The sequence below is a fragment of the Melospiza georgiana genome, chromosome 5 (genome assembly GCF_028018845.1).
Source record: "Melospiza georgiana isolate bMelGeo1 chromosome 5, bMelGeo1.pri, whole genome shotgun sequence".
Classification (NCBI taxonomy): Eukaryota; Metazoa; Chordata; class Aves; order Passeriformes; family Passerellidae; genus Melospiza; species Melospiza georgiana.
The window spans coordinates 34,172,848-34,200,106 of NC_080434.1; the positions used below are offsets into that span (position 1 = coordinate 34,172,848).

The following is a 27,259-nucleotide window of genomic DNA, read 5'->3' on the forward strand; positions in this document are numbered from 1 at the left end:
CCCCTGCCCTACCATCAAATACTCTGTACAGGGCTAATTCTAAGTCCAGACAGAGTTATTCACCAGGAGAGGACTGCAGGCTGATAATGCCAAGGTCGTCTTAACGGGCAATGAAACTTTGGACATGAGTATTTTGTGTACACAGAGAAAAGTCTCTCAGAAAGCCTCTCAATGAAATTGGGTCTATGTGCCTATACTTTAATTTATACTGCAAGGACAGTCTTCTGTCATACCCAAGCCTGAAAGCCATTTGGACCCAGCTAATTATTCAGAACCTTCCTTGTCTCACAGGGATGACGTTATTTCAAAACAGGGTAGCAATAATTGGGCAGTAACCATCCAGAGCTTCCACGTTCAGAGATAATTGCTTTAGCAAGAGTCTAGCAATTACTTCTTTTTGAAAAACTGCCAAGTTATTCAGCAGGAACAGAGGCAATGAGAATCTACAGCTATCACAAATCAAAGACCTCAGTGTTCGATTTCGCTGAGGCAGCTGTGTGCCAAAATCCAAGCCTTCCAAGGATCTCAAAAACATACTAACCACTGCCTTCTACAGGAAAAAAATCACATTTGTCCCTCATGACACAGATCTTCTGTTCAGAAGCAAACAAACCCGTCTGAAGGGTTCTCAGAGAAATTATTTTTTCCAACACAAACTCATGGATCTGCATTTTAAGACAAAACATACCTACACACAACTACTCACAGTGTAGATGCTGTTGCAATGAAAGGAAATAGCTTGTAACTCTGGATGCACTTCTAATACACCCAGTAAAACTTCTGTAAAGTAGGGAAAAAAACCCTGAAGCGCTGTGATACAATGCTGCTCCAACTGCTGCTGCCAGATTTTGATGGAAATAGTAGAGACAAATTTCTAAGACAGTTACACCTGCAAAATTTGTTTTTGCTAAAAGACCCAGACTTCTACTCCACAGAGAGATCTAGAAATTTTCTTTCTTTCACTAAAAATACAGTAACAAATGCCCATGGTCTTACCTTAGAACCAAAAAGCTGAGCAATGTAGACAACCATATGCAACAGTGAGACACATGAAGTAAAAAGACTTCAGATTCCACCAGAAAGGGTTGTCAAGACAGATATCAAGTCAGACTAACATATAACATAGACACACTCAAAACCTTCATTTTATCTCACAAGAATACATATGCTAGAAATGTTCTACTTATTTACTATTCCTGATGTGTGTGACAACATGTCTGCTTAGCAACTTGCAGAAGAAATACATTTCTCTATTTCCTCTCCAGTGAGAGACCTCTGAATTTCATTGACATTAGTGAGACTGTGTATACAGCAAGGGATTTAAGGATGATAAGACTGCAAGAATAAAGATCAACAGCTGCACGGTACTATAAAAGTATTCAACTATTCTTGCTTTAAAAATACCGTGATTGCAATGAGAAGAACTCAGGAGGGTGGTGGAGGGTGAGGTGGAAGGGAGGACAGAGGGGAGGGGGAACAAAATGCACTGAATTCTCATCACTGAAGAATGGTGAAAAAAACCACCAAAAAAAGAATAAATAGAAACATAACCAATGTCCCTGTGCCAGTGAATCCTTGGTTATAATCCAAGATCTCACCTAAAAGTAATAAATTCAAGGTGAAAGGACATCTCAGACACCACAAATTGCCAGAACACTACAAAGCAGCTGATGCTCTGCTGAATGCAGTAACTGCTTTGCACACTGAAACCTTGGGCCCACAATTGTTGCTGTTGATAGTGCTCATTTACATTTATGCTGCTGAGATTTTGAGAGGACCACATGCACTAAATTCTGACCACGCTACAAGACTGCATTTTTCATTTGTTCTCCTGGCTTTCTGGTCATCACTACGCAAGCTGCAAACAGATAGTTTAAAAAAAATGCATGCTAGAAGGCAGGGATTCTTGCCCTCTCTTTGTGATTACACAATCTGTGATGAACAGGACAAAAACAAAGAACAGATCAAAACAAAATCCTCATTTTTGGCATGAAGAAAGCCAAGCATGGAGAATTTCAGCCACATGGGAATTTAGTTCTGTAAAATACTGCATAATGATTATATAAAGAGGCTTTGATTACTGTAAAATACAATGATACGTGCACTTTAACAGCATTGGAAATCCTAAATGATTACACAAGCCTTTCATGTTTATTCATTAAATATTTAAAATACAGCATAATACAAAACATTTAACTAGTTTGCTTTGAGAGCAATTTAATATGCTCTTCCAGCAAAAATTTGCTCAAGAAGATAAAGTCCCACATTACATCCAGTGCATATGTTTCTAATGTTATTTTTTTAATAGAATTATTTGCTCAGCTTTAGTTTTTAGGTACAAAGTTTCAAATGTAAACATTTACTGGTACAAGCATGGCTGTAACTGTAAAAGACACTTTTATGAGGCACATGGCAGAGGAAGAAAAATCTGTTCTAACAGATTGAATTTGCTGCTTTCAATTTCACAGAGCACACACTCCAAAACCTCCAAAGAAAAATCTGTTTCCAACCTCTGAGTACCTGCTTTCATAGCACAAAAGCAAGGGCAGACTTACCACTGCTCCATACACCTTTCTTTTCATATTTTTAATCCTGATGGGATACTTTGCTCTGTTTTACATCAATCTCTACAAGGGGCGCAATGTCTACAAACCCTTCAGAAGGAGTAAGCAAGGAAGGAGATAGGTGGTGGGGTAGCCCCATGTGTTAGGAAGGGCTCTCATTGTCTAGAGCTTACTGATGGTTACTACAGGCTCAAGTGTTCACAGGAAAGGATCAGGGGGAAGGGCAACAAGACAGACAGATCACCCAGCCAGGATGAAGAGGTGGACAAATGCTGGGAGAAGTCATTCTATCAGTGGTCTTCGTTCTCATGGTAGGACTTCGACTTGCCAGATATCCACACGAAATTCACCCCAGCAGAGAGGAAAGGGACCAGGAGATTGCTGGAATGTGGGAAAGAGGCATTCCTGACACAGCTGGTGAGTGAGCCAGCCAGGGAGGGCACCTCACTGGAGCTGGTCTTTGTGAACAGAGGAGAACCGGTAGGTGATGTTTTGGTTGGGGCCTGCCTTGTGCATGGTGATCACAAAACAATGTTTTGAAGTCTCAGCAAAGGAAAGGGAGTCAGCAGAACAGCCAGTTTGGACTGTCAGAGGGCAAGGTTTGGCCCGCTTAGGAATGGGGTAACCAGAGTCCCCTGGGTAGCAGTCCTGAGAGGCAAAGAGGTCCAGGAAGGATGGACACTGCTCACAAAATCCTAAACACACAGGAAGGAGCAGCCCTCCTGCCATGCCAACAGACCTGCTGGTGGGGAAGAACACTGGGCTGGATGAGCAAAGAGCTCTGGCTGGGACTTAAGGAGACAAAGAGAGTTTGTGGCCCTTGGAAGAAAGGGAAAGCAATGCAGGAGGACTACAAGGATTCCATGAGCTTATACAGGGAGAAAATTAGAAAGACCAAAGGCTATCTGATATTTCATTTGGCGTCTGCCATAAAAGACAGTAACAAATGTTTCTATAAATATGTTAGCTACAAAAGGAGGGCTAAGGAGAACCTCATCTTTAATGGATGCAGAGACACACAGAGACAAAACATGAGGGAAAGGCTGAGGTACTTAAAATGCCTTCTTTGCTCCAGACTTTAATAGCAAGGCCAGCTGTTGTCTGGGTACCCATGCATCTGAGCTGGAAGAACTGATCAATAAATAAAAAACTGACAACAAATAAAAAAATTACCAATGAGAACAAACAAATCTCATCCTTGAACTGACTCTAACATTTCCATGTTGCTGCATTTAGCTCAAGGAAATCCTTCACCCCTGTAGTGCCTGGGCTCCCTATGAGGGCTTCAGTATCCAGCACCAGCCATCCCTCCTGAGGGATGAGCAGCTCCTCCAGTGCCTTGTCCAGTAAAATTTACAGGAAAATGTTATCATTTACTAATTCGTTCTTGTCTTTCTAAGCAATTTTCAAGGCAACCCTTTAAACTCTTAGAGAATACCATTAGTCTCATTGCTAGGTACTTCTACAAACCTTTGCCCAAATGTCAGCTCTTAGAACAAAACTTTGCCTGTAGATTTCTGTGGTTCTCTTTTCGCTGATTTATGCTTGTTGGTTTTCTGTTTCTCCCGGCTGTTTTATGCTGATTTATGACCGGAGATAGCTCAGGGATGCCACTTGCTCAGTTTCTCGGCTGTTTCAAAGACCTGGAAAGGCCCAGAGTGGCCTTGGGCAGCCCACGCTTCAAAGGACGAGGAGAGACTTCTGATCTTGTTTCGGTCTCGGTGTTTATTAATTGTTTATCTAAAAGATTTTCTTTCAGCCCGACAGAGGTCTGCACAGCAAGTCAGCCATGGGCACACTCCCCAACCCCTGGGGCGGTCACTTATCTTTATACCCAAAGTTACGTGTACAATATTTATGATTTTTCTCCAATACCTTCTACTCTTATTAACCGGTGCACTTCTAGTAAAGACCAATCCCAAAGTGCCACCATCACCACAGAAGATGGAGGCCAAGAAGAAGAAGAAGAAGGACAGGACACACCCCAATTCCTCCATCTTACTTCTCTAGACCCCCCTGTACAGAAATCCTAAACTCTGTGTTCTACACCTTAATTAACTTATCCCTTCACCATTCACCCCAGTGAAATCCTCTCAGTCCTCATACAGGTGTCATCTCCTGTGTAGGATCAAAGTCCTGCCACCAGACACTTCTGGCAACATTCCAGGACTCCCGAGCCCCCCAAGGGTTGTCTCGGTCTCTCTGCACCTTCATCCTGAGGTGCTGAGATCCCACATTTGCCTGATGTGAGGCAGCAAATAACATTTGATTGGCAGAGTAGGTGGAAAAGGAAAAGAAAATAGAAAATTAACAAAGTAGGTTACAATTTTCCCTGAAGATACAGCAAGAGGGAGGAGTTTTCCTCAATAAGAAAAGAAAAAAAGTAATAAAAGGGTAGGAGAAAAAGTAGTAGATAGTTTCAAAGGGAGAAAGATTTTTGCAAAACCAAATCCTCCCACTAAATTTTCAAAGGTGAGGTGCAAAGAGCAGTAAGGCTACAAATGGACTTTAAGCCTATAACTGTAACTTGACCAGTCTTGACACTTATCCTCAATTCTCTTACAGATAGACTAAGATATATGAAACCTATTTGTACCTCAGCCACTTCAAAGAAAGAATTTATATAAACATAAACCCAAAGAAAAGTCAGTAGTTTGACTTTCCCTTTTTGCATCCAAGACTTTTAAAAAATACAGAAACGACTGACAATAATACTTTAGGTGGATTCAACATGCAGGTTCCTCGAAGAATCAAGACATTCCTCTCCTCCTCCTAATAATGATGTTTAGTAAGAACATCTAGCCTGATGCAAAAGGAAAACTAAACCTATCATCAAATATATATTTATGGAAAAAATAGATGATTTTGCAGAGAAAGATGAACATCTAAAGCTTTAATGCAAGTATTTCTGTGGGTAGGACTGTAGCAGTCTACAGTACTGCTCTATTATGGAGAATGAGATAATGGGAGTTTCTAGTTTAAGGCAATATTTCTCTGCAAATCTTGCAGAGACAGCAGGGAACACAACTGATAAAGGGAAGACTTAAGTGTTTTTGTCTTTAAACAAAGTATAACACTTTGCTTCAGCTTTTGAAGATAAACTGTTTCGGTATTTTTAGCATTCACAGGAATGAGGGACTGCGTGCACTGTGATGCAGGCAGAGAACGGGAAGGCAAGGTAGAGATTTCACATTTATCTCTGCCAATGCATTTTACACAATCCCTGCATTTTACAAACTGCCAATGCATTTTACACACTGCCCTGCAGCACTCCTGATGCTCCAGTGTCCCCTCAGCAGAGATGGCAAAGGCACAAAGACCAAACGGCATGGTGGTGGTGTAACAGGGATCAGTGCCCACAAGGGAACACAGAATGCTGTCACTTCAGATTTGGCTTAACTCAAAATGCCTCTGTCGTGATGGACAGTCTTCATTTTCCAGCTCACCCCAGCAGGATTCAATTTTAACAGGGACGCTTGCAAAATCAAGAAACAAACAAAGCAAAGCCTTTTGCAAAATTTCATTCCCAGTGAACAGGTTTAATAGAAAATTTAAACCACAAGAGTTAAAAGACAAGTTATTTAAGGCCTAAGTAATCTTAAATTGACACTTTACAACATATGTTCCCATATCAAAAAGAGAACTTCTAGCCCCACGACTTCTAAAATTATCAAATTAATCTAATTTTATTCTGAGTGATTAAGATGAAATTTGGGGAGTGAAAAAAGGGAGACCATACTGTCAAATGCAATATTTTAACAGCATTTTATACATCCAGGTTCTCCTTGCCCTCAGGAGATAACATTGGAGTGGCTGTGTGTAACTTTCAGTACTGCACATGAACTCCAACAGTAATATCCATCCAAAGGAGATTATCTTTGAAGGGATGATGCAAAGATCAGATATAGAAAGTTCCCAGCAGGTACAGAAAGTTGCTCCTGCCTCTGTTCCCAGCACTTGTCCATGTGTGGATAAAACAGAAGTGGCCCAACTCACTGGGTATGAGGTTAATTCTTGCTGCAGGATACACATATTCCAAACAAAGAACAACACCCACTGCCTCCCAGATGAGGAGCAGAGGAGGAGGAGGAGGAGTCTGCACTGAGTAGACTTCTCTCAGTGTAACACAAAACCATCAGCTTTGTATTCTCTGTGGCTCTGCCATGCAGCAGTGGTACCTGACTCGTGCTATGCAGTATTGTCCCAGAGAATGACCCCAGCTTCAGCTCTAAATCTTGCTAGACCAAACTGGGCTAACCTACATGCCTATAAGAAAGGTAAGAACAGCATGCTTGTGCAAAAGTGGGACAGAGGTAATTTTTCAATGATTTATAAGCCTATAATTCTGATCTTATTTGACAATGACATAGAACAGGTACAGCCCCAGCATTACAACAAAACCCAACTTTATAAAATCCTAAAGACAGTGTAGCTCAAGCCAGCAAAACATAAATTTGCCCATGGCAATATGAGAAGAAAAATCTTTGTGATGTAGAAACAGATGTCACTATATATTTCTCACAATATGGCATTACCCACCGATCTGTATGCGTGGCTTCGCTGGAAATATTTAAAGGATATTTCATAAGCATTTCAACTACGTTGTTCTGAGTATATCTAAGTGAACTGGGAATACCACAGTCTTTCTTAAAAGTTTCTATTTACGTGAAAACTTACAGTAACTAATCACTTAGAAAGACTAGTCAAAACAAACAAAAACCCCCATTTCATCAACCTTAAAAGCTGCAATAACAGAAAATCTGACACAGCCAAGATGTAATTATGATCAACTTCAGACAGAGAAGCATAAAAAGTGAGAAGTGCAGTCAGAACATTCAGGGTGTCAAGCAGAGTGAATGTGATTCCAGCTGCACAGTATTTCAATATAATTAAACCATACTTCTTACATAATGTAAGTTAAGTGACAGTCAAGAGTGAAGCAACTAAAAGCTTTCTGGTACAGGAATACTAGCATTGAAAGGTAATTTTCAAGATTTTTTTTTTAAAGAGCAGGCCAAAAATAAATTCTGGTTGTTTCTCAATGAGGAGCATCCTCTTTCACTTTAATATTATCACTTGTGTGCACAACTCAAGAAGTATTTAGTTAGTTTTCTATTATAGTAAAATTCCAGCAGATTTGGAAATGAGAGCAAATTCTCTTGCATAGTAAGAGCCAGGTTTGACAAAACCCAAGAAAATGCTTTACCCAGTGATGTACTCACTGCCCTTTCCCCACCTTCTCTACAGTCTTCTATTTGTGGTAGTAAAATCCTGCTGAGTTTAATTCATACACAGAATTCACTTCTTATAGTTGCATCAAAATAAATAAGAAAAGTTAAAGTATTTATTTGTTACAAGGGATATTAACTACTTTGAGCTCATTAACTGAGGCAAGCAGTAGCACAGCCCTGATGCTGTGGGAATTATTGCTGTAACACAATTTCTGCAGAACAGCTCACAGTCAAATCCAAGGTTTATTTCTGCTACAAATGCCCAATGATTTGAGCTCACATCTGCTCTGGAGCACAGCCTGGAAGAGCAGGGCATGCCTAGCAGGCCTGGATTCCCCCCCACCCAAAACTGGATTACCTGTCAGTTTGGAGGAATGGTGGGACTACATTTGGCAGCTGTAATACGTGGCAGCACTTTTTGAGGAACAGGAAAGCCAGCTCTGCTGCAGACTGGAGAATCAGAGCTGTGACACCACAGCACTGGGAGCAGTTTCACTGCCAAAGGGACATATCCAGTTTGTTTGGTTTGATCTCCAAGCATGGAGAGCCGTGCTGTTGCAGCTATGCTGGTAATGATATCAAATTATAGCTCATTTTAACCTTTTATGAGCCTACATAAACATCCAGACTTGAAAAAAAATCACCCAAACTAATAGAAAGCATGATGGTTTCTAATTAATTACAGGTAAGAAAGTCAAGTTATAGCATGACTGAGATTTTGGGATGTAAACAGAAGTCGAAATATTGCCACAGACGAAGTTGCAACTAGGGTAGCCTGGGGTCATTCACATATGCTGCAGCTCATCTTGATTTAAATCTTACATCTTATTTAATTTTTTATTGCCTACATCCAGCTTAAAATGGTTGAGTAGTAAAAAATGCTAAATGTATGTAAGTCAGAGATGAGATTAATACTTGCCCCCACAAAAAGATACTACAGTACAGATCTAGAATGTTTCACATAGGAACAATATAAATGCTATGACAAAAGAGAAAGGTATTCTCTCGTGATTTACAAGCTACATCAGTGGGATTCCCTGGGAGAGACTCTAGTCCTGAACTACAATTGTAAGGAATAGCTACAGAAAGTTCTTACAGGTTTGCAAAAAGCTTATCAAGTTATATAAGTTCACTAGGGTAGATCTTCTCTTTCATAAGTGGCAGTAGAGGAATCTGGAGCTAGAAAAGCAGTAACACAGGGAAAAGTACTACCAACCCAGTTCACTTTTATCACTTACTGATAGGATATTATTTTCCAGCATCTGTCAGTCAAAATGAAACTGGAAGGGAAGGACAAAGTCCAACTCCATTAACTCAATGCCTGTTACCTCTCCACAGGTGACAACTCTATTGAATAAACAGAAGATCCCATTTTAAGTCCCTGTAGTCTAATCCAATACCAAATTTAAAATATATACATTATAAAATGCATATACATGTCCCTTCCCTTCTTAAACAGAGAAGAAATTCAGATTTGATGCTTAAAACACTCCACATATTCCCATGAAAGAGCACAGTGAGGGGACAGAACCAACCTGCTGGCTCACAAAGGTTGAAAATTTAAACAAATAGATCAATAATTTTCTACCTGAAAAAATTACCAGTTCGCAAAACATAGAACTTTACTTTTGTAAGCAGCTCAAAGACAGTCTCAAGCTTCAAATTATGCCCTTGATTGCCTTCTTATAGACAATGAACATATATACAGTCAGGACAGAAGCTTGCACTTGCTTTCATCATGCTGGGTGCCAGCTACAGAGCAATTCAGTCAATTAAATACAGGTGTCAACGTGGCCATTCTTGATATCTGAGAGCAAACTATTCAGCTGGACTCCAGCCTGCTGCAGAAGAAAAATACACATCTCCCACAGGTCCTGTTATGACATCTAGCTCTGTCCTAGGCTAAGACAAAGGCTTAGCCCTTGTCTAAGGCTGTCTTGGATTATCTGGAACACATAAAATAGTACTCAAGCTCTTTATTTGGCAGTTTAATCACTCAGATTGTTCCACTGACCTCCATATATCAGCCCAAGTGAGTAACTCCCAAGAATAAAAAGCTGACTCTGTATTCAACAATGTACAACACTGGAACCCCAAATGATTCACCTTTAGCTGTAGAGTTTGGACTGCTACAAATCAATAACAAAAGCAGCAACAGAAAGCTGCAGGTATCACCACCCAAGAGATTAAATATGAGTAGCTCTCTCCCAAGTTACAGGCTCCACTGTCATTCTGGTTTATGCAGAGAAGTAAAATATTATCAGAAATGTATTTCTGAAAAGTTATTCACAGCAGTGCTATCAGAGTCTATTCCATGTGTTCTCTGCCCTCAAAAAGCACACCAGAGCAATCTTTTATTTGCCAGGAATACCTGTGCTGACTCATGTAACCAGTTAAAAAGCCAATAGCAAAATGCCCACCTTAAGTGCATGGTTCTCTTTCTCTAGTCTCTAACATATCAACAACAGATGAAGTAGATTTTAGGCACAAGAGAACAACAAAACCAATTTTACATCAAACCATCTCCCCAATTTGCTAATGAGAGCCGAAGAACAACACAGCAAGAAACTCATTCCTCAGTCAGCTCTGTGCAAGGACTGAAGCGAAGCACTTACCGTGTCTTGGGATTTATCTTTGACATCGTAGACCGTGAGTTTTATTTTAGTTTCCTCATAGATGGGGTATTCCGGTGGGAAGGTCACACCAGTCAGAAACAGAGGATCTTTTGTACCCTGTGCAACATGAGTAAACACTCAGTAAGGACAGCTGAGCAATGTGAAGGATGTCACTGTGGAGGTACAGAAACCCAGAAGGTGTCAGCTGTCTACAGCAGAGAGATGGGAACAGCTCAGTTTTATTACCCAATCAAAGAGAAAAAACAAACAGCCTTAAAACTTTATCAGGAAAACTAAAAACAAACAAGCAAAACCCAAACAAAACTACAAGAACTTCCTGGAAAGTTTTTTTTAAATGGGAAGGATATGAAGTGCTTCAGAGGCAGAGCCTGCTATCACATTTTTAAACAGTTCAGCCAGTACCAGGTTCTGACATACAACCTATAATAACCAAAAACCCTTTCTTACTCCCACAACACTTTTTGAAAGTACCAAAATTTCATCTTAATTTAAATGAACTAAGGATTTAATATGCACACACATACAAAAAAGAACAATCTTCATTAAGCCACAATACTGTGTATAGAAATGCTACAGAGACTCTCAGTATTACATTAAGGATACTGATTTTGTGGAGAGGGGATTGAAATACTCCTCTTTAGGCAGTACTGCTATAAAATAAAATTCCTGTGCTTTGAAATATTATGATTACACTTAAAAGCTGTACACAGAAGTAACTATGTTGTAGCTAAAGATGTACAATTAAATGAATAATACAAAACATTGTTTATAATTTCTTAATGTTTAATTACACCTAATTGCCAAAGATTGCCAGGTGTGTATCCTTAAATTTTCCATTAAGTAATTAAAAAAAAAAAGGCTTGTGCACAACAAAGGTAATTTATCTTAAGGATTAAGTTTCTGTGACCCTGCCTTGCCGTCCACCAAAGCTTGACTATGAAGCCAAGAACCTTGATAAAACAAATTCAGGAATTTATTGAGGTCTAGGATATTGTATTAGGAAATGCATCAACTTCTATTTAAAAAAAATACATCGTTATCTATCCATCTTTTGCACAACATTATTCCAGACAGTCTGCAATGAGACATCCTGATCAGATACAAGATATTTGAATTAAGCAGTTTCAGGATGGTTGAGGGCTGAAACCATAATAATTTAATTAGTAGCTGGTTGAAAGTAATCACACAAAGACCTCATGAAATATTCTCATTGTATTTAAGAGTTAAAACAAGCCTCTGGTGAAATCATGTGTGTGTTTACAATGAGACTTTCCTGCTCTTAAATGAATCTCCCCAGTAAGTTAAGCAAGTTACATCTACATTGCTCACCCTTCATTTTCTCTGAAACATTTTTGCTGTTTCTGACACCAATGCTTACAGGGCAAAGTGAGGACTAGCAAAGCAGCCTCAGACAACTTTTTCTCTAACGTATGATGCCAATTACTAATTCTTTCATGTAAAGTTACAGATATTACATACACACATTTCTTTCCCAAATTATAGATCTAGGGTAATATTTTTCAAATTGCAAAAGCATCAGCTCTTCAATGGAAAAAATAGAACAAAAAACAAATAGGATAATGTTTTTTGGAATGGTAAAAAGGACCATGTAATACACCTATGCTTTTCTGCATTTAAAAATACTTTCCAAACTCACTATACTCTTAATTAAGTTTTATTTTGCATTGCCTTGTCCCTTCATGAGAGCAACTATTCCCTGTTTCATTCTAAACCTGTGTCTGGAGAATTGGAATATTCTCCATGCCTCCACTTGGAACAACAGAGCTTTCATGACAAGCCAAGTGAATTTCTGTTTATCCTGGTTAAATGCCAAGAACTACAGCACACTTCAGTATGCTTTACTAACTGCCAGGGTGTGCTTGTCTTACCTAACACTATGCACCAACTTGTTTTATTTCTAACTCACTTTCTAAGGAAGAAATGAGCAATCCAACAATCAGCATGTGAATTGAATAAGAAAGACTCTCACCTCCACGATTTCAGTGCTCGAATACCGCGTCGAAATGTGCTCTGCTGGATGCACCACTGAGACCTGGATAAACGTGCTCAGCTTCCGATCACGGGTAGCAGCCACTAGATCCTTGCATGCTGGAGACAGTGCAAAATAAAAATAAAATACTCAAAAGCAAACTCCAGGAAAATGCTGTCACAGGCACAGGACAAAGCAGACCACGCTCCAGCTCCAGATTAAATCTCCAGAGACAAGTCCATTTAACAGAGGAAGTCCCTTGGAAGTAACCTACAGAAATAGGAAGTCACATGCCACAGAACTGAGCTGAGATCTCCTTTCCACTAAAAACATTTTCAGCTTCTGCAAAGCTCCCTGCCAGAGGCTCATCAGCCCCAGCCCCCAAGTGTGCATGCGCATACGCTGCAATAGTAAGTAATTTTACATAAGTACTCATTTAATTTGCCCACAAAATCTCTTTTAGCAGCCTTATTGGATCTCCTCTTGTCTGACAATTTCCCCAGTTACACAACCTTTTCAAACACATTCTAAAACAGCTAATTGCTATCAGTGGTTAAGCTGGTTTATATCGTTTGTTACTACTTGTGAACTTAGAGCTAGTTGTCAGGTATAAATCTACATACCTAAAAGCAGGCAGCAACAATCAATTCTTTTGTCAGGGACTGGTATATAAATGAGAATTGCATTCTGCCTATATTGCATCATTCTTAAAACTCATTCTACCTCAAAGAGAAATTCTGTTCTGTTTTAATAACTCACTTTTATCCTGAACTCAGAGTCCCCTACCATGAGATCCTTCTTTACACTTACACACCTTATGCCTTCAAAATGAAAGGGTAAAAGCACTGAAGAAAAAGAAGGAAGGAAGAAATAAATAAACACATCATCAGCTACTCCACAGAAGGGACACAGATTAATGAACCATGCATTGAAATACATATATATCATATATATATATATAGGAATATACAGCAGTGAAAACTGCTGTGGGATCTACCCAGTGCTTTCTGCAGGGCAATAAACTATCCTGGGCTCCTAGAAGCCTGAGGCAAGCAAAGACAAGACCATGGTCCAGAGAGGGTAATTGTCAAGACAGAGCTGAGAGTATTTTCTATGAGCCTACATTGCCTACCAGGGGCTTCCTCAAGTGCAGCTGACCTTTAACTTTCCAAAAGGTGAGTCAGATTATCCTCACAGCAAGCAAGCTTGGTCTGATGAGAAACCAATGCTAGAAAAGCTCTGATACCTACAAAAGGCTAAGTCAGCTTGTTTTACACCTTTTTTTTTTTTTCCTTTGGGCTTGAACCTGCTGCTGGAGTAAATAAAAGAAAAACCAGATGAAGCTTTTTTTACCACTCTTTTATTACAGTTAAAAGAGGCAGGAAGACAATTAAATCTAACCTTCAGAGATTAAAGTTTTTGCTTTAGCCCAAATTGCCAATGAAATCTCCTGGTATATAGTTTCAAATTGACCCCTATTATAATTTGGCAGAAAAAGTGGGATAAGCATAAAAGTTTGTGCATGATGAAGCCTTTACAAAAGAGCTGATGTAACAGCACCAGGCTCAAACAACGAGTTGCCAGCAAGTCTTTGCTGCTAAGACTCACTGCCTTATTAAAACGACTGAATACTAGCACTACTTGACATCATCTTAAAAATTACAGTTGACTTCGTGCAAAGCAGTTGTCAAAGCACAAAAGGCTCAGCAGACACCTTCTGACAATATTTGACTTTGTCCCCTCTACAGCTGATCACGAGTAGTAGCAGATCGCTGAGATTTCCAAATAGAGCCAGTTCCCCCCACAGAACCTGATCTCATGCCACCATACAACCCTTAAATATTGCACTCTATAATCATCTTTTTAGAATGTAGCACAGTTTCAGAGGAATGGCAAGAGAGCTCATGTTCACTACCAGAGGCTGGAACAGAGAGACAGTCCAATTTTTCACACCTACGACACAGGAAGGCTAGCCAGCTCACAATTCACTAGAATGCAACAAAAGTGAGAAAAACAAAGACACACAGAGACACCTAGGAAAAACAAAATCAGACCCCCAAAAAACCTTATCAGTGTCTCTGGTAGGAGGTCTGCAGCTGAACTCTTGGAAAAAGTACTACCGCATGATAAATCGAGGCAAAACCCTCACAAATAATAGTTTGATCTAGTTGTGTCTTGTCTCAAATACATTATCTAGATGTGACTAAAACTTTTAGCTGCCAAGAGCACAGGCTTTTATGCTACTGAGAAACCATTAACAATAGGAAGAAGATTTGCACTAAGTGGTCACCACCTGGCTGCTATCTGAACATAGGAGGCAATTTATTTCCGTGACAGTACTGCAATCCAGTCATTAGATTATTTTTCCTGTGAAAAGGTGGCCTAGCAGCATGATCTTGAATTTCATTGGACAGAGCTGACAGAAAAATAACTAATCTGCATATCTCCAGTAGGGAGGATCAGCATAAAGCATCAGAACTCTTCGGGAAACACTGGTGCAGAGGATAAATGAAATTAAATGAAACCTGCATCTACTTTGATGACAGTGTTATTTATCTCTACTGTGACACTGGACTAGCGTTGTTCACCTCTCTCCTTTCAGTCAGAGAGGATATTCAATAAAGTTATCCCAGTAAAGAACACAGAAGTTGCCAGTTTGAGCCACAGTACATCACTTCCCTTCAAAACAGCCCAAATTAAAAGTTTAACAAAACAAAAGGACTACTTTTAAGCTGATGCCAAAGAATAGAAGCTTGTTATATCCTGTTCACAGCCTGGCAAGCTCCACAGCCCCATGCTGCATTATCGCCCTTTGAACAATTTTACTATCAGCACCTTAGGTCTTCAAAGAAACAAAGTGGACAAAGTGAAACATTACACACTTAGGAAAGTATGCTATATATTTAAACAAGTTTGTTAGGTATTATAGGCATGCCCCTCAAAGAGAAACTGATAAAAACACAAGCATGAAAGGCATTCTGAGGCTGTTTCCTTAACTGCAAATGTAGCACCGCGAGAGCAGGTAACAACATCAACTCACTTTCCACCATAACCTACCCCCAAAGCAGACCACAGGTTATGTTATTTCTCAATGCTTCAGAATGTCTGAATTAACTCTGGAAAAATTCATCGACAAAACACAGTGAAATGAAGCACCAGCTTGTACTTACATGCCAAAAGTATATGAATCTACTCGTTGTGACTGTTGACTCAGAGTGTAAAAGCCTGAGTCATCCATTCCCCTGGTGACCAAACCTCTGCTGAGCCTATCAGCGTACAAGGAACATTTAAGGAAGAACTGCATTAAGAATAATTTATGCTTTAATATCAACAAAGAAAAAAAGTTAAGATAGCAGGAAGAAACAAATCCTCTGCTGATATTTCACTGTTCTCTGTGCTGCACTGACACGATGGCTGTGCCCTCTGCCCTTCTGAGTGTGTGCCTACACAAAGAAGTGAAAGACTGGTTACTGTTTCCTCATGGGACCTTGGAGGATTTTTGAAAAACGTTATTTCTGTATTGGAAGAGAGTACAGAGATAAAAACTAAAAAAAAAAACCTATTAGTATATAACAGTAAGAAGAAAGGAAACAAACAACACCAAAATAGAAATAGCCTGGAAATTCACCATCTACCTTCCCTGAAACTGTAACACTTCTGACCAGGCATTTTGCACTCTCTGCTCCAAGCACAAAGCCCACTGGAGCAAAAAAGAATTAGTCTGGCAGAGAAACAGAGAGATGCAGCATCTCCCAGAAATGGAAAAGATCCAGTAGCCAGAACAAACAACATAGGCAGCGGGAATGAAAGACATTCCCAGCTCAGAGTTGTTTGGGAAATGAGCCAAGAAGGATATCAAAAATTGGGAAATGGCATTGAAACTGAATAGTTTATTTTTGCTAGTGAGGAAAAATACAGTACACTGGTGAATGTCTTCTCATACTCTGGATTCACACAATGTATGTATCAGCCTATATCACAGTGTGCAAGGTAGCTCTTTCTTTAACCAGGGACAAACACCATTTCCCCACAGCTTCATTTCTTCCCATATTCCAAATCAAAACAGATTCCAGGGGCTGGCTAGGAACAGGAATTCACAACACAGCCCTGTTGTCTCCAGGGTATGCTATTTTGTACACTGTCCAAACAACAGAAAATTAGTAGCATCTGATGGCAAGGGGCATGGGAAAAGCCTGTGCCTCACATGCACATTTATATGTGAAGGTAATGTTCAAATTTTTACTCATTCATTGACAGTGCAGAAGCATTATTATCCCAGAGCAACTTAGTTTATAAACAATAAAGTACAGTCTGTCTTGATAAACTAATCAGTAAGGTGTAGCTATTCCTTAGTGGGCAAAAGGACCTGTTAGAGAAGGGAATGCCAGACTTGGCAATTTGCAATGTGGACTCCCAGAATAATTCACCATGCAAGACTAAATGGATGTGGCCACAAAAATTATAATGCCCATGCTATCACAAAATGAGAGCACAGTTACACAGCCATGCAACAGGTATGCATTAGGAGGGACACCTTTTAATTGTAGTGACCAAAACAGATGCTCAGCCTCAGGTGAACTCTATAACAAAAAGAAACTCAGGGCAACAGAAAACATTGGAGCATATATACAAATAAGTAAACATCCATTGATTTTTACCCATGGAGACATTCAAGATCACTGTTCCTGTCCCATGGGGTGAGAGGCTTCTATAAAAATAATATATCTGTTCTCCAGAACATACAGTTGGTTGCCAAAGTAACCTAGTTATATTTTCAAGGAAAGGTACATACATAAAACAATTAGTATCCTTCAGGGAGGTATGTAACAACTAGCAGGAAGAAAATTTCTACCAGTAATCCAAGGAGAAAGATGACAGGGAAGTCTTACCAAATTAATCATTAAAAAAAATAATCTCTAAGACATCTCTACAAGTACAGGTTTTGGGGGAATAAACCCCCACAAGCACAAAACAATATTAACAGTACTAACCATAAATAATCTATCATTTACTAACCATAAATAATCTAGTATGCTGCCCAGAAAAACCTCAGTCATTAGCCACTTAATTTGCAGCTAAAAGAACATGATTATCTATGAGTCACTGAAGTAAGATACACATGAATGCTGCTGGAGAGAAATGCTGTACGCTGTTAAGGGATCATGCCCATGAGTGGAGATGCCAGCTGCACTCATCATCTCATTTGCAGATGAAGCGATTAATGTGGTTAGAATTACCACCATGCAAACCAGAGGTGATCTCTTGCAGACTAAGGTTAGAATTACCAGGGTGCAAACCAGAGGTGATCTCTCTCAGACTAAGGTTAGAATTACCAGGTTGCAAACCAGAGGTGATCTCTCTCAGACTAAGGCCTGTGTGAGTGTGGGGGTGTATCTGCAAAGGAGGTTTGATCCCAGCCCAGGTGGTGGAGTCTCACTGCCAGACTGGTGCTTGGACTGAGAAGTTTCCTTAGCAATGCACAGGCTTAATTTGTAACTTTTCATCCCCCACTGCCAGCAAAGGGGTTTCAATTCTTCTGACACGCTAGAACAGGCCTATTTCCTCTTTAGCTTTGCTATTTAGCCTGGACAGCCCCATACACTTAGGGGTTTAAGCATGAGAGATGCAAGAGGCTCAGGAAACAGGCTGACTGGATCAACACAACTCTCAGGCATCATCTCTGCACTGCAGGATGGAAGGCGTGCTTACGTGTGTTCAGCACCCATCCAGTGCTACTCACATTTCACATTTGTTGTGCATTGATCTGCTGCTAACGTCAGACAATCGGTTCCTGCACATCCACAATCTTCCTCCAGCTTTATTTACAGGTGTGGAGAACTGAGTTCCGTCATCTTCATGCTCTAGGCTTCAGCTACACAACAGCAACATGACGAGAACTTAGAGCTTGGCTTAGAAAAGCTCCTCAAGTAATGAAACAAACTGGTTTTGATCAAAATTTTTAAACTTCTGTAATTTTTGAAAATGCATCTGAGAATACACATCTGCTTATCGCTTTCAAGTAATTGCAAGAAGATATTTTTTCCCAAAAAGATTTCCTTACTGAGCACATTGTGACTCTAATAGCACAGCAAGCTTTCTCAGAGATGCAGCAGACTTGTGACAGCAAGGCAGATCTCTTGCTGTTTGCTTTAGGTTATCAATTACCCTCTTTCCTTCTGTTCAAAACTATTCTACGCAAGGCACCACTTCCTAATGATATTTAGGCTCTTATCTTCAGTTTTCTAGTGAGAGAAATTAAGAAAGAAGGGGGCAGGGGCTTGAAGCCTTACAAAAACTTGCTATACATTACTACTCCAAAATACATCCATATCAAAATAAATTTTGATACTGCAATTCCAAGGCTGCAATTGATTTTGGGGTTGTTGGTATTTCAGAACACCACCGAAGGGTTTGAATCTTCATGGAAACAGAGCTAAATACCATTTTCTCCTTCACCTTCTCCTAATATTGTCGTATCAAGTATCTAATGACAAAGTAATGTTGCTGTAGTTTCTCTCACAGATTTCTAGCTATCCAAAAAAGAGAGTGGTTACAAGTTAAAGTACCAAATGAAGAATCAGAAGATCTGCAAATGGTAAGCAGAATTCCATTTTTCTGTGAACTATTACCTTCTTCATACCATAAGCTTATACTGGTAATCACTTCATCTGAAATAAGATGATGAGTACAGCTGGCATCTCAACAAAAATCAATAAGAACCTATAACAATTTTTTTCAGATTTTATTTAAAATATATATTCTTCTGTTTGCTAACATTTTACATCTCTTTGGAAATAAAATAAATGTAAAAAAATACATCAGCAACACCACAAGAAAATGAAAAGAAACAAAAGTGCCAAGTCTCAAAGTTTTCAGTCTGCCACATCTGTTTTTATTACAACCATACACACTGCTTCCTTTGACAGGAGCATTTTTTCACTGCCATACCAGTTGTCAGGTGTAGTATTACATGGGCTTGATCCTCAGCCTGCAGTATTGACTGACTGCAGAGACAGAATTCTTTTCTAACATGTAAAGAAAATTCAGCTGTTGCTTAGCGTGGCTCCAAACCCACGTCATCATATGCATCTTCACAAGATATTTCACACTTGATGAGGAAAGCAGCTCCCCTCACAAAACATAAGTACACCTAAAACATGCTGCAGGCTTAGATGCTGCATTAAGCACTCTGTGTAAAACTCTCTGGAGACAGCTCTGTAATTAATTGTCAGCAAATTGATGTGTGGCCACAGCCCTGATACCTATGAGACTCTGCTGGTTAATAAAACTATTAATTCCTTCTTTAAGTAAAAATGCTACATATTAAAGGTAATCAAATGAAGATGTCGGGACATGAAGCAGTAGGGAGCTATATTAACAACAGTAACTCACAAAATAAAAGACACACAATAATAAAAGCAAACTATAAGTCTACTGTCTTACTGAACAGCCTTAGAATTCATCTGTGTGAGAAGAGCTGTGTTCCTTCCTTTCACTGTGCCAAGTAAGGGGACAAGAAAGTCATGTAGTTTCAACTTCATAAGATTCAAACAAAACCCCCAAAAATAAAATAATTAAAAACCCCCACCAAAACCACCTCCTTAACATACCCTGAGGGAAGACAGCAGGAATGTTTGAGCCCTGTAGTATTCTCCATGTGTAGTGCTCAAAAGAGGTAAAATATGGCCTTTAAAAAAAAGTAGGTAGCCTATTATTTACCTGTATGTTTGTAATTTTTTTTTTCATTTTAACCCCCCACTCTGCTGGATTGCTAAATGTCAGGCTGATTCACAGTTGTTCTCATTGCATAGTGTCTGATGTTGAAAATGACCAGTGAGATAGCCTAAAAAGATGATCTTCTACAGAAAACACAATGCAAACCACTGACTAATCTCTCCAGTATGCCAGAGGTGACCTTTCAGCAAAACAAAACCCACACATCTCAAAGGAAAGGAGACTAAAACGTACTTCAAAGACAAGGCAAAGAAGAGTAAGACACGCTTTTAATCAAAGGAGAAAATAGATTTCTGCAATCCGGAATAATCACTTTTAGTCCAGTAATGATTAAATTTGCTGGTAGGAAAATGCTTGATAAATGTTAAATAATCTGCATTCAAGCTGTAGTTAAAAGGAGATGTTCCAACATAAGGAAGACTTGCTTGAAAAGACAGAAATTCTGGATTAATACCTAAATTAGAAGTCCAAATAAAAGACAATGATTAACTCCTCAGAGGATTTTGAAGCAGTCATTCTGACCAATAATTCAGATTGCTTTAGTACCGCAACATAACAAAGTAGAACTTCACAAGGAATTTTATAAAATGTAATATGGGTTTTTTTCCCATAAATGACAGAGTCCAGAAATAATAAGACCTCAGAGGTCAAGGATCATGTCAGAGGACGAGCTTCAAGTAATCCATCTCCCACGAACATCCTGCATTTGTTTACTTGTGTATTTTGGAGGAATAACCTTTACTCCTGAACTTCTCCAAAAAATGTACCTCAGCCATGAAGACTCTGGTGGTACAGACCAACACCCTTCTAAAAATACAGGGTAAAAAACACCATAGTGACTGTAGCTGTTGTCATTGCCTAGATGTTATTTCAAAGTAACATTTTTAAATGCAAATACATTTCTATGTGTAGTTTCTTTAATATTGAAACCAAGATCATTTCCTCCCCAAGACACTGGCTCATAATTATTACTCTAAATTTTCAACTCTGCCGTTTGCATTTTGAAGATTTTAAAGGGGAGACATTCATGATTTTTACAAAGGAGTAAGACCCAAAACAGAAAATTTAATCCTTGTACTATAAATACACTCTAATTTCCAGCAGAAGTTTCTTCAAGGGTGAACAATGGCTATTTACATGCAACAGTAATATATTTGAAACTGCCTTGATTTTGATATGCTGACACATGTAAAGACATAGCCGACTTCTTCAGAGATAAAATTTTAAATTATTTTCACTCATTTGTACAAAGAAATAATAATTTAGGATTAAGAGGACACAAAAAAAATGATAAAAACAACAACAATCACCCAAAACCAACAACAACCAAAAAAAACCCCAAAAACTTTTATTTGTCTCTTCAGAGATACCCCTTGGTAGATTACAGATCTGAATCTTGAATTACCTAGGTATTGCAGCTCCTCATCTCAAAGCTGAGAATAGTGCTAGTCCGCTTCAGTTTTTAAAGCAGATAATTCACAACCCTACAAAAAATCCTCAGCTTCTCAGGTATGAGGAATTCTCATCTTTAAGAAATGCTAAGACCAAATTCTTCTTAACACATCACAATGAAATTCGACACACCTTCAGTCTCTCAGAAATCAAATCTTAAAAGCAAGAGAATTCCAGATTGAAGTTTTAGCTTGTTTTGAACATTGGAACAAGACTGAAGTAAATTTTTAAAATTTTATAACACAGCAGTTTTATATTCCACATAATAGGCAAAAACCACTCTGAAAATATGGCTGATAATAATAACTAAAGTGTCCATAACTGGACTAGAAAAATTATTTGCCACAGCAGGTAAGGGTGAAACAATGAAGAAAAGCATTCTTAAGGATTTTGTTTGTTTTCAGCAAAGCACCTCAGGTCAGTCTGCCAGTCATGCTGCATCGCCTGCTGTGTGGGATTTTGTGCTGCTGCTGCATTTAGGAGAATTTCAGCTTTCTCAGGGCCTGCAGAAGAACCTGATTCTTGAGTCAAATCTCACCACAGACCATGCATTTCAAAATTTCCAAAAATAAGTACATTTATAACTAATGTGTTCAAAAGGAGCAGATTACTTTAGTCTTCTATTAATTCAATGTTTTTCTATTTATGTAACTTCTGTTTCCACATATGAGGATTAAAAACAAGTCCACTGGGAAATGTCTTACAACATGAAAGTATTACCACAATTATTTGTACAGGCACATTAAGAGATGTATTTAACAACTGCCACTTGAAACACAAAGGTTCAGCTAATGCAGCAAAGAGTGAAAAAAGTCAAGAGCTATCATGCTTTGAGTTATTAAAAATGTTTTCAGTTAATATATTATTGGCCTAACAACAGGGAGCTGTTCCATTTCTGTTTAGTCATTACCATTCTGCACAAGAAGCACCAACTCCGTGACTACTATAACCTCTAAATAAATAATTTGCTTGCTTTTTGTCTTCCAAGTAATCTCTACCCTTTTGCAATTATGAGGTGACTATACCTTCACAGAGAAAGATACACAAGGAAAGAGACAGAAGGAATTCCCTAGGTAATTTTTCATTAAGTGCTCTACAGTCTGGGCTAAAGGCTAGAAAAGATCAACTGCAAAAAGTGACAGTAAAAAAAAGTTGAAAAGTTCTCTAACAGAACAGCTGCAAACCACAAAAAGCTGCAAGCAAATACACAAGAGAGAGGGAGACTTGAGAGTCTGTTGTATCCACTCAAAGCTGTCTCACCTTGACTGCAAAAGAAGGGAGATTTTCATGTCAGCAGGCACAGAGGGCACAAAAGACAATCATAATTTGGTATTTTACATATGTATTTTTACATTCCAGTACCACTGAACTCAGGTTGCTGTCCATGATCACTCCAGAACTGAGGTCCACCCCATTGGAAAAAGGGCACTAATCACTTAATAGCCATCATCAGTTTATTTTGTCTTTGATGCAAATTCTTTTCTTTGCAGAGTTTAAAATCAGGGTAAAACTCCATTTCAATTTTATTCCTGCAAAAACCACTTCTGCAAATACAAGTTTACGATATATTTTTTTCTTCAAGCTTTCATTTTGCAAACATTCCATGAATAGCTGTTCCTTGAAAGAATACACAACAAAGATTTTGCACATATACAAAAATTCATAAAAATGAGCACCAGTAACATATTATCCAGGCCAAGAGCATCCACAAAACTATTTTAACAATTGCTGACTCCATCTAGTCCTGACTCTTTTTGCCCAAAAAGAAAGGCTATTCAGGCTGCTCTTAAACCCTTCATGATGTCTTCAGTGTGCCTCACATAACAGTTTAATTATGATGCAAGAGTGAAATTCCCTAGAACAGCTTGAGTCCACATAGAGAGCAAACATTTTAAATAGTCTAATTTCAACATAACTGTGAGTGATTATTTAGAGAACTTGAGAACTTTTTAGATCACAAGCTAGGTACCAACAACAGTAAGGACCAACAGACACCTTACTGTCCATACACAGTACAGAATGTTGGAGGAGTTCACATCAAACCAGTCACTACCAGCTGTAAGAAGCCTCCAAACTCTTTCTGGAAAGTTACATGACAAATTCCAGGCACAGAGATTTTGGAATCAGCCTCAAGTTTAACAAGTCCAACCCCCCTGTCCAAGCAGGGTCAACCACAGCAGGCTGCATCCACTTGGGTGTTACAACATCCAAGGACAAAGACTTCAGAACCTCCTCCAAGCACTGCACCAGTGGCTGACCACCCTCACAGTAAAAAAAATCCCAACTATCCCTGTCCAGTAATTCCAAATAAAAATTATTTTTCATTCATGCCTAGGAAAAAAATCCCAGGACTGTGAGGCCCAATTAGGCAGCAGCAGAGAAAACGAAGATGTCAGGCACTGAAGCACACAACCAGGGATACCAAAAACGGCTCTTCAGCAAACTTAGTGGTACACACAATTTCTTTTCTAAGTAGATATAAAATTTAATACTTTAATGCTACTACACTTTGCATTTTGATGAAAAAAGCACTGTTTCTAGAAGAAACAGTGTAGTTTTAAAAGATTTATGAAGGTGCGGAGAAGACCAAGGTCTATTGCTGAAAACATGCAAACACTGCATACCTTTTAAGCTTCCCTGACAACAGCACAGTTGAGGAGTTAGGACCAAAATAATCTCTTGCATTCTGAAGAGTTAAAATGTCAGCTTCCTGAGAGGCACAGAAAGGGTTGTAGGCAGCAGCAGGGCCAGGACTGCCATCCAAATCACAGTTGTGATGGGTAAGGAAGTCTTACAGATCTCTCCCCAACAAAGGAACACCTCATCCTTGTTTGTCTCTCTGAGTACAAATATCTCAATAAGGACCAATACAATATTCTCAATAAGGATCTAATAAATGATGCACACACATTTGTGTATGCACAAACAGCAAGTCAAATCTCCTGCTGAGATCTACCACACCCACGTGGGAGCCATCCTAGGGAATTTCTGAAGAGCCTCATTTGGGAAAATCAGGTTCAAATATTGAACTGGAGAGAGCAATAGACTGGCACGGCAAATAGGAGAAAGTATGCACAGTAGGAGGTATATTTTTGGGCAAAAGCAGGAAGAGAAAAATAATGATGAAAAAACAGCAGCAGCATGTGCCAAAAATAACTTCTCTCTCATGCAATGATCTTTAATCCTATTTTCCTATGAACTAGTTTAAAAATACTCTTTTTCCATTTCATCAGAATAACTGAAAAATTAATGTCACATTCTCCAGAACGCCTAATAATTCAGAAGTCAAGCACGATGCTTGTGAAAATACTAAAGGACAAATTAAGGTATCCACTAGTTATTTTTTTATTTTTTTTAATACCTAAGTGAGAAAAAATTGAGAAATCTCAATTCTGAGAGAATTGCATTAAATCTCTACCTATATCTATAAATTCTTTAGTAATTTTGGAGCCCTTTTCCATATATAGCTTTGAATCAGCCTTACAAATTACCATTATATTACTGATAGCTATGAAAATTTTACATCAGAAACCAGAAATAGTTCAGGCAAAGCAGCATGGAATGAGGTGGATGAACCCATGCTAAGACTGAGCTCTTGTCATTAATCTGTTTCTAGCACTCTGCCTCACTGGGATACTGAACTGGAACCCCTCTCCACAGAAAACATAACTATTTTCAGCACAGACACAGCCTTGCCTCTGAAATTCTGGAAAAAAAGGAATTTTGCAAGCATGAGACAGCAATTGCAAAGTCTATAAGAAAAACATGCCATAGACACCAAAGCAGCATTTTCAATATCAAGAAAAATACCTGATTTTACTAAGTCTACCAATTTTATTTATTTAAGGTTTGAAAAAGAAATGTCCTGCCTAGCCTTATCCTTCTTTTTTTTCCATGGACTTATAAATGCAGCAGTTTTATAAGTGACAAGATTTCAGCATTTGTACATTTCTGACAGAATTTAATCCTATTATCTGCTGCATCACTCAAGAGTTAAGATGATAAACCCCTGTCTCTCAGAATGGCTAAATTCCAAAAAACCCTTTCAACTGTTAAACAGCTTTTAAAATTCAGGCATGTACAAACTCCTCTCTAAACAGATTAGCCACAGCTATTCAAAATTTATCTCTAGATAAGTGTTTATATCAAAACATGTGAAAGTCATTGTGAGAATCTTTAGGCTATTAGATTTATAAGCTTCCCTTAGTCACAGCCCTTATTTATACATATTTATATTTACAAGGTCATCAACCACTTTCTCCCAGTAGTTCAAATACAATTTTTTTTTTTTTTTTCACAAAAGCTTCTGGAAACAGAAAATACTCCAATTTCATGGAGCAGAATGGAAGAAAACTGCCTGAAACTCAGTTTGCACCTGGGTTTAATATTGATACTCAAAACACCTTCATGTTTCTTACTACTTGCATCAGCACATCAGCAGATTGCTGTAAATCCATCACACTGGAATATACTCAGACAGTAATGATTTGCTCCCTCATGCTGGCTCATCCTCTGCTCTGACCCTGCATTTAACGAGCCCACCACGGGGAGTAACTGCTACACAGCACCTTGTAATGTGGAATTTTAACCTCTAACACCTACACAGAAATTGAATTTACACAAGTCAAAGCTGGTTAATGAAAATCATTAAGTATCAATGGATGCTGACAAGTTGGAAATATTTCTGCGACTACTTCTATTAGGAATTGCTGCTTACTGACTCAGAAACAAAGTAGATAACAAAAATGAGTAATGCTACACAAGATGTAATGGGTTTTCAGCACCAAAAAAAAATCATATTTATGGACTACACAGAATAGCTATATATATACATATAACTCTCTATACAGATAATTTCATTAAGAACTCTAACTGTAAAGTATATATTATTATAAAAAGAATTTTCAGTTTCTCTTAATATGCAAAAAGCACAGAGAGCACTAACTGTTCACATATCTTCCCAAGTTTCATGTTTGGAATTTTTGAGTCCTGGCATAGCAAGCCCTACAATTAGTACAGATTAATATTTAAGGACTGTGACAGCATCCTGCTTCTCTAGCTGCAGTGCAAATGAAGACAATCCCTGCCCTAAAAGGGGCTGAAGGATAGATTTCTGGAATTACAGTGCCTACAGGTACAAATTTTAAAATTTACTAAAATTTAAAAAGTTACTAAGAAGAAATTGCATTTAAGGCATCTTATGCTGCAAAAGTCTCAAAGCAGCCAGAAGTCAAACCAGTAGCTCCCAGAGGAAAACAAGAGCATTCTTTCCAATCATGTGGTAGCTTTTCTACATCCTGAATCTTTTCTGATGAATTTAAATTGCCTTTTCTTTACTATTTGTTATTGTGATGTAACAGTACCTAAGGATACATCAGTAAAACTAAGAGGGGGAAAACACAAACCTGACTAGCTGGTTTGGTGAAGATGGAATTTGTGTGGGACCAGAACAAACTCAAGCAAAATTCAGGAAACTGTTACAACAAAAAGAGCAAAATGAACAAATAAAATTCATAACTCACAAACCCAGCCTTTATCTTATATTATTGCTGCTATTGTTTCTAACATAGCAGTTGGCAAACACAACTTTTTTTGAGGGAGAAATATCCCTGAGCAATATGTGACACTGAGTTTGATTCACAGGGAGATGAT

At 38.7% G+C, this 27,259-nt stretch overlaps 1 protein-coding gene across 2 annotated transcripts in view; it reads right to left on the reverse strand.

Moving 5' to 3' along the window:
* INPP4B (inositol polyphosphate-4-phosphatase type II B) overlaps positions 1 to 27,259 on the reverse strand; it is a 146,550-nt gene that overhangs the window by 113,159 nt on the left and 6,132 nt on the right. The window contains exons 3-4 of one of the 2 annotated variants that reach the window (XM_058024122.1): positions 12,422 to 12,540; positions 10,411 to 10,527 (exon numbers count right to left, since the gene is read on the reverse strand). In XM_058024122.1, coding sequence (XP_057880105.1) covers positions 10,411 to 10,527; positions 12,422 to 12,540 — 236 coding nt within the window. Of the gene's footprint in view, positions 1 to 10,410; positions 10,528 to 12,421; positions 12,571 to 27,259 lie in introns of those variants that run through there. The other variant, XM_058024123.1, reaches the window with a different exon arrangement.